Source organism: Lepisosteus platostomus, chromosome 7 (assembly GCF_059453375.1).
Source record: "Lepisosteus platostomus isolate fLepPlt1 chromosome 7, fLepPlt1.hap1, whole genome shotgun sequence".
Taxonomy (NCBI): Eukaryota; Metazoa; Chordata; class Actinopteri; order Semionotiformes; family Lepisosteidae; genus Lepisosteus; species Lepisosteus platostomus.
Genome location: NC_142617.1, coordinates 35,824,175 through 35,833,336, shown reverse-complemented (window position 1 = coordinate 35,833,336; position 9,162 = coordinate 35,824,175). Strand labels below are relative to the sequence as shown.

The following is a 9,162-nucleotide window of genomic DNA, read 5'->3' as shown; positions in this document are numbered from 1 at the left end:
AGAGATAATAATGGTGATAGATACAGGAAGTCAAAGAAACTTCATTAGAGTAGAACTTTTCAAGAAAGTGTTTGTGGCTGACCTAGACAACGGTAAATTGGATGCCAAGTTTAAAGACACTCGCCATGTGTTATTGAGAAACACCTCTTGTAACTCTTTTGAGTTAGTGAACGTGGAAGATGGCTCAAAAATAATGAGAAATGTAAAACCTCTTCGACGCGCTCCTCCATTGGATCTTGATTTTGAATCTGCAGAAACAGAAAATGCTGAGAATACAGGACTTTCTGATGTGCAGGAAGTGGTACTTTTATTTTGAACTCAGAAGTCTGAGTTGCCTGGAGCTAAGGGGCGGCTTTATAAAAGGAGCTGAGAGTCTGATAATCAAGTTTAAAGTTACCTTTTAATCAAGTAGCATAAACCAGAACATAACAAAAATAAAAAAGTGGTATTTCTAACTTCAATTGCTGAACAAATATAAGGTAGGTAAAACTGTTTTGTGTTTTTAAGTGACATTTTGTGTTTGAATCATTGCACACATGTTTTTTTAAGAACTTGGAAATGCAGTTTGTTAATGTGATAGTGTTTAGAAGACTAAAATAGCTCAGAAATAAATGAAAAATGTCAATAAAAATGCAGACAAGAGCTAGAAGAGTAGAGGTGATATAATGGTAAATGAAGACTGGATGAGGTTCATGTTGTCCTCATTAATGATGATGCAGTACAGCCTGGGTGTGAGAAACTTTGGTAAAGCAAGTGAAATGTAGCTTCAACGCCTTCATAATTAATTTTTCAAACTGCTGTTTTGTCTTTTCAGTTATGCAGTTTAATAAATTATATTCTTAAAGCCTCACACAGAGAATTCTCTGCATTTTTATGGTACAAAAATGAGGTAGTAAAACACAAAAATGCAATATGAAAATACCTATCAGATTTACAATAGAAGAAAAATAATTTAAAAAAATCTTAGGATCATTCATGTATTTGCTACATAAACAATAGTCACATACAGACATATGCTTTTACACTAATACGTTTAAACATGTTTAGCAAGGTTCAGCAGTTTGTTTTCAGAGTCCTTTCAGAAAAATTAAAAATGGTTTATTCCAGATGGCTTAATTATCTATCTATATATTATCTATAAAAAGCAATTCTAATATTACTGATGTATTACAGAGTCAGTTCCAAATTGAACTGAAATTCATGAATAATTTCAATTTAAGTGAAACTGGTAATGAATTGGAATTGCCACAATTTTCAAAGCTTAGCTTAGAAGTTTCATTTTTAGTGAATGGAACTCCAGTGATTCCTTTCCTGAGGGAACTGAAACTGCTCAATCTCCATAACACCAATCCAGCCACTTTGATAATCAATCAGTAAAGTGCATCACAGAAAGCTGTATTTCAATGGGTTGTTCTTACATAATTATTTTTTACCTTGGTTTATGAAAAAGAATATGTTAAATATATTACACCTTTCTATGGCTGTTTAAAACTGAGGTTACTTCAGACTGCTTACCTGCTTTAGTGTTCACCTGTTGTACGTATGTTTGGGTTTTTTCCCTAAAGAAAAGCAAAACCAGGGAAAAAAATGAACTTTGCTGAGGAAAAAGTTTGGGAAAAAATCTTCTACAGGTTGCCATAGACTAGTTCCAGAAACAAAGATTAATTCTATTTTACTAAAAATAGAAATTCAATTTAATCAGTAGACATTTCAGTTATAGCCTGAATGATTTCTTGTCTGTGCTGTTCAACAGGAACAATACTTCCATCTGTTCTGTTCAAACACCTCTCCAGAAAAACAATGACAGGCTTATATAGACAGCAGTGTTTGAAAACATGGCATAGGAAAAATACAAGAGACAATCATGGAGAGTAAGATGGTCAATGAGGTAGTCAACTGATGATAATGAGATCTTTTAAAATATTTACAGAAATTGCTTCCTTGGCAGTGTTAATTAGTTCCAGTCCTAGATTGTAACATTATCCTTACTTGTAAAAATTCCAAAACCATTACACTTTTGGCAATTCACAATTTATGTGTACATTTCTTTAGCTTTTACAGGAATGCTCAGTAGAAAGCTCCACCAACAGCTTAGAAAACCTGCTAAATCTCTAACTGGATGGATACTGTCCAAGCTCTTCATATGGCACCACCGGGTCCTGGAAGAAAATGCAGTGAAGTGTGTTGAGATTCAGCCAGATGACACGGTGCTGGAGTTGGGATTTGGGCTCGGGCTGGGGCTCCAGGCTGCTGCTCCTCTCCTACGCGGTAGGGGAAAGCTGTTTGGGGTTGACCATTCTGATTACATGTTCCAAAAGGCCAGTGAAAGGATGAGGGCTGAGATTGAATCTGGAAAGGTTACTCTCTTCAATGGCAACATCATGGGCATGCCCCTTCCCGACAGCAGTGTGGACAAGGTCTACCACTGCAACTGCTACTACTACTGGACCAACATGGAGGCTGTGGCCTCGGAAGTCCACAGGGTGATGAAACCAGGTGGGTTGAACAGTCAGACAGGGCAGCTGTTTTCTGGTGCTGGAATAAAGCTGATTCCAGAGCTTAAAGAGGGGAGTTACAAGGCAGGTCTTAAGGTCCACAATGCATTCAGTCTCAGTTAAAGCTAAAGGGAGAACTGACTGAAGTTTTCATATTTTGGGGGTTTATGAAAGAAACGGATCCCTATAAAATAAAATGAGCAGAAACTAAGACCATTAAGAAACTTTTGTTATTTTTCCACTGTGGTGAATGTTAAATTTATTTAATCAGTCTTAATCCTGAAATTAATACTAATTAAAAAACTAAGAAACTAAGGCACTAAGTCATTTTTTCCACTATTGTATATGTTACACTTATTGTGATTATAAATGTTAAAAATTGTGTTTCGGCAGGTGGTCTCATGGTGACAACTCTCAGACATTCTTCAAACAAGAAGGTAGCATTATTGAACGTTTTTCTTGATGAGAACTGGAAACCCAAGGTCTTCATGGAGGCCCTGCGAGCCACTGGATTCACTGATGTTCGAATGGAGAATAAACAAGACAACAAAATCACTTTCCAAGCAATTTTTGCCACTGCTTCTAAATGATGCATGCAATTAAACATTGCTTCTATGAATGCTTCTGTTCATTTAATAACTAAGCACCTAATAGTTAGTTCTGTTAAGGTCTAATACATTTATGCTGATCGAATTTGAAATTGAAAATGGATTTGTGTGATGATGATTATCCCCATAGAATAACAACCTCACTAGAAGATGAAATAAAACCCTTCAAGTAATTTTTTGTGTTTATTTACATTTATTGATTTTTACACATTTGCATTCAGAGGAATTAAAAGTATCTTTATTGGTACATTGCATCGTTGAAAATCATCCTGTAGGGAACCAGAATTTTCCACCTGGTTAAGGTGACCAGTCACTTGTACAACAGAGTAGGATAATGTAAGCGAAGGACATTGTAACTCATTGGAGTACTGTAACCAACTTCAGCTGTAGTTGTGGAGCGGGAAGGATATGGTGGAGGGGATGGTGGAGACAGGTTTTCCATGAGTGTTGTAGTCTGTGAGGCGTAAATTTCTTGGCACTAGTTCAGGAAGAGAACATGGAAAGTCAGTGGATCTGGATGTGGGTTAGTGTTCTAAGGAATACAGGCATAGTGCCAAGGGTACTTTGCATGAGCGCTAGTGTCGTAGAGATCTAAAAAATCTAAGATTTTTCAAAAATTAAGTATTAAAAATACAGAGTAAGATTGGAGGAGGAGGAACTGGACAAGTCAGCTGAATGCCTCCCGCTTCCTTCTGAGAGTGTGGTGAGACAGTCTGAGATCACTGGGTAGTTGAGGACTGCAGGAGAGCGGATCCCAGGACTCTGCATGGGTTAGATGAGGTGTAGGTGGACACTGATTCCTGGCAGAGGTGCCCGGAAATGCAAGGCAAAGCTTTCTCTCTCTTTTCTCTGGCACTGGGAAGCTCAGCTGTCAAATTGGACCAAGGATCAATCCAGCCAGCTCCACTTTCTCAATTGGAAGTCTGAACTCTTCAAGGATATTTGGCCAATGGATGTTTGAGTATAAAACAAACATGATTCATATTTAGTTCACAATAGGAAATCCATATTTACTTGTATTTGAAAATATGAATGTGATGTAATTATATGAGTGATAAACTTTACGAGGTAAACATAAAAAGCCATCAAGTACTCTTGCAATTTACCATTACAATTTCTGAATGTTAAAGTAAATTAAAAGCCTCACATCATTACAATTACAATAAGCTTAAATTTGGTGACCACATTAATTTCTAAACAAACTTTCACATTATTAACTTTTTTTGTCACATATATACACAACCTGGGACAAAGCATGTGTCTTCAGATGTACAGCTTGTATTATTGTACCAGTAGCCACACACACTACTAGCCTAGACCTTTGCAGGAATGTTGTTTTTCTAGAATACTGATCTAACACAATATTGACTAACACATTTTGTCAGTCATCAAAGAAAGCAGTCAGCTTAATAAAACCTGACAAATGAACAAATGAAACATAGGTCCTGTTATAGAACAAGTGAAACTTAGCTTGAACATTTTCATACATTTTTAAATAGCTGTTGTTTTCACATTATAACCTTAAAGGCACACAAAGAAACCCCTTGGTATTATTACAAATCCAAGGGGATTTGTAATACAAATATTACAAATTACAAATATTTGTAAATATTATTACAAAAAGTAAAATACAAAAATGCAATATGAAAGTATCTATCAGTTTTACAAAATCAGAAAACTTAAAACATCATAGGATCATATCATCATATGATATTTGATACATAAACAATAGTCACATAAAGACATTGGGTTTTACAAAAGTAATTATGAGTTATCTACTGTTATTTTAATCTTCATCATTTATACCACATGTTAGTATTTTTTTATTGGCTCAAGTGTGTGCTTAAAATTACTCAAACAATTACAAAATATTGTAAATTATCAAATAAATTCAGTACCCCCATCCAGTGTTTCTTCTCATTATGTTTTTTTTCTGCATATCATGTGTATTTTTTATTGTTGTTGTCGTCGTTCTATAAAGCACTTTGAGAAGTCACCTTTAAAGGTACTATATAAATAATGTATTATTATTATTATTATTATTATTATTATTATTATTATTATTATGTATTCGTGATGTATTACAATTCTGGACTCTACAGCAAATTCAATTGAAATTCATAAGATAGTTCAGAAAAATTCTGAAGCCTGAAAGTCCAATTCTTGTGAGTGGAAAACACTGATTTCAGTACCAAATGAATATAGAATGGAGATTCATAACACCTTGCTATAACTATTTAAAACTGTCGGTACTTCAGACTGCATGCCTCTTTTAATGCTCACCTGTTGTATGTTTGACTTTCTTCTGAGAATGCAAAACCAGGGAAAAATAGCTTTGCTGGGGGAAATTACTTGGACAAATGCCTTCCTTATCCACTACAAGTCACCATTAAATAGGAGCTGAAAACTAAAAAAGAAACTAAATTTAATCAATAAATAGTACTTCTTCATCCATAGGCTGGGCAATTTCTGGTCTGTGATGTTCTAAGGGAGAGATGGTATATTGCAAAATAGAGAGAGAGGAATGGAGATCAGAATTACACTGATGCCACCTATAATCCAAGTATTTGGTAGTTATGGTGTGGGCTTGGATGCTGTCCCCTCTGCTGTACATTCTGAAAACTATGTCTTGTTCATTACTTCACTCTCTCATAGTGCTGGGAACCGAAACTAAGTGCCAAAGAGGTGGCAAAAAGGCAATCTGGTGTCAGGACATGATTTGCTCTCTGAAATTAACATTTATTTCATTGACCTACATTTCCCGGCTTGTAACAACACTACTATACGGACAATATAGTTAATAAACTATATTCTGAACCAGACGTTTAAACAATGTATTCAACATTTACAGTACACAGGAAAAGTTATAAAATGACAAAAAAAGAGTAAGACTTACAAATGCAAATGCCAAACACTTGCATGCTGTCAACTTTGCTCATATTTTTAACAAAAGTGTTACATGAGAGTGTTTAACAACATGGCAGCAGAACAAATGGAGAGATGAGAAAGAAGATGAGAGGAGAAAGAACATTACAACAGACAGTGACAGAAAATTCAAGGGAATGTCATGAAGAGTTGGCTGATGATACAGAAGACTGGGGTTAGAAGGATCTATACAGGCTTAGTCATCCAGTACTGGACTGAATAACATTAGAAAGTTTAGTAAAGGAAATGATGTGCACCAATATACAATGTGACCATGGAGACTGATGGAGACATGTTTTATAGAAATTGCTTCCTTGACAATGTAAATGATTACATTCTTAGAATTAATATTATCCTTAATCCTTTTTATCCTTTGAAATGTATTTCAAATACATTTAAACATTTTGTAATTCACAATGTACAGTCCTGTATGTATATAATTCTTTTTCAGGAATGCTGGTTAGAAAGCTCAACCAACAGCTTGGCAGACCCATTAAATCCTTAACTGGTTGGATATTAACAATGCTCTTCATATGGCACAACCAAGAAAATGCAGTGAAGTGTCAGGGGCAGGTGTTCCAGTAGATTAGGAGGAGGAAGCTTGGGTTATTTGAGAACTGTGACTATGTAGACTTTCAGGTGTCATGGTTCATATCACTGCTTTGTTTTTGCTTTCCTGCACAACTCCCCATCCCACCACCTAGGGTCTGGTTCAGACTGGCTTAGCAACACCTCTCACCTCCATGTGTCAGCATTTAAGGTGTGGTAATTGCTTCATGTCTGGATTACCAGTGTGTTCTTAAATTGTCCCCTGCCCCACAGTCAGGATTAGAAAACTTGAAATTGAGAAATTTTGGTGGCATACATTGACACTATCCTGACACTAATACAATTTAATGGATCACAGTCTGTTCCTCTTTCAGCAGTTTGCACTCTGTGACTTTGACTTTGTAAAATGTGTGCTTCTTGTTCTTGTTTGTAATTTATTATGTCTACTTAACAAAAGTTTTGTATTTATATAATTTAGTTGTTCTAAATAGTAAAATAAGGTTGTGTTAGCAGCTGATTAATAGTAGTGTATGTGCAAATCATAATCTCCGGCTTAAAGCCCCCAGAAAACTAGGGCCGGCCCTGAATTAGATAAGAGGAGCTGCAACAGTCACTGCTTCCTTCTGTGCTATTTTCTGTTTTAAAATTCCAGTTCAAGTAATTATTTTAATTTGAATTTCAGTATGTTTACATATATAAAAATCTTAATCTGTTTATAGCATTATGATTTAGGCCATGCGTTAATGTATGTAAACTCACTTTTAAAATACGTTCTCCAGTATAATTCGCTTGGGAATTATTTTGGTAACTGGTTTTGGGACTTTTATGATGAACTCGGAAGGCCAGCTGGAAGCAAGATGAACGCGCTATGAAAGTACCTGTAGTAGCAAAGGTACGTTGCGTACTGTGTCACTTGAGACTTTTCTTGATGCTACCACTTAAACCAGTAGTGTTACCAGAATATAAAAAATAAGTAAATTGGAGTTTATGATTTTGAGTGCTGAATAAATATACGGTAAAGTTGTTTGAGTATTTATGTGCCGTTTTATGTTTCCTTAAAGCCCTACACAGAAACATCTCAACATATCTCGGTATCGGTACGTCTCACTACCTGAATACAAACGGTATAATCAGAATACAAATAAGGAGTGTAGAAGTGTCTGTCAGCTTTGCAAAATTGAAAACGGAAAAGAATTATAGTATGGGGTGCTAGCGGCCTTGGGGTGCTATTACATGCTGTGGCGGGATATTAATTTTTAAGCTTGTGTTTTAGCAGATGCTAGTCTTTTTTTCTTCCCTCTACTTAATCTCTTTACTTAAGTCTTGTTTCTCGTATACGTATAGTGTAGAAATTAACAACCCAGGACGACGATGTGACACTCGAACAAACTCTTTATTTCACCTGTAACTCCGAACCCGTTAACTCCTACATTCACTATGACCTGTGACCCTGAGTAACCGTTATTCCCGCTCAGCCCTCCACCAATCAACATGCAGTTTCACTGCTGACGCACACAAATATTACATCCCCTTTCTTTTAATTTGAGTTAATGACTAACACAAAAATAACTACCTCTTGTAGTCCTAATGAGCTATTTTGCAAAAATTTGGTTAAGCAATGCTTACTGCGCTCTTCACTTGACATCAGGATCTTAACGCTATAAAAACAAACAACTCTTTACAATAATTTAACATGGCTATCAGTCAGCTACTTGCTGACATCAGTATATTTCAACTCCTATGTAATGACTTAAAACCTTTCAACAACAACCACCAAACTTTTCATACTATATCAGTACGTTTGCATTACAATTTTTTGTTATTATGATTGACATAATATATGACACCCTTTATATTTATAGGTCCAGTATGGTTCTGGGCCTCACCATGCGTCCGGATTTAGTGCGGTAATAGGCGGAGTGTGAGTCTGTCTCTGGCACTTCTGGGATGAGTGGTTCAGCGTCTGGGGGTTGCAGTGCTCATCACAGTCAAAGCTTGTGTCAGTGTGCGCTTTGTGTATTTCTTTTCTGCTGAGCAGATGGCGACAGTTTCTTCGGTACACCCGACCTTCTGCAATATGCACTTAATATGATCTCTCGGGTCTTTTTTGTCAGATCTGGCCTTTTCCATCAGGGCTTTTGCAATTTGCACATATTTCTCTGCAAGGCCATTACCTTGAGGATAATGTGGGCTTGTTGTAATGTGGGTGAATCCCCATGCACTAGCAAAAGTTTCAAAATCGGCAGATGTGTATTGGGGGCCATTGTCGGATATCACAGACTCTGGGATGCCATGTCTGGCAAAAGCTTATGTATTACCGCTGTGGACGTGGTACTGTAAAGTCTGTCGAGCTCGAAATACCTGCTATAGTAATCCACAGTAACCATGTACTCTTTATTGTCCCAAGTGAAGAGGTCGGTTGCTATAACTTGCCATGGCCTGTCTGGTATCCTGTGGCTCATCATGGGCTCTTTTACCTGTGCTGGGTGGTATTCAAGACAAATGGAACATTTTCCAATCATTTCTTTAATTTGTTTACACATCCTAGGCAAAAACATGATGTCACGGGCTCTCTGTTTACACTT

The 9,162-nt window shown here is 36.4% G+C and overlaps 1 protein-coding gene across 1 annotated transcript; it reads left to right on the top strand.

Moving 5' to 3' along the window:
- Positions 1-220: 220 nt before the first annotated feature.
- LOC148658619 (uncharacterized) lies at positions 221-3,276 on the top strand. The gene is made up of 3 exons (XM_088640026.1): positions 221-479; positions 2,053-2,496; positions 2,889-3,276. Exons 2-3 carry the CDS (start codon positions 2,064-2,066, stop codon positions 3,083-3,085), a joined length of 630 nt encoding a protein of 209 aa, XP_088496152.1. The 5' UTR covers positions 221-479; positions 2,053-2,063; the 3' UTR covers positions 3,086-3,276.
- The last annotated feature ends 5,886 nt before the right edge of the window (positions 3,277-9,162 follow it).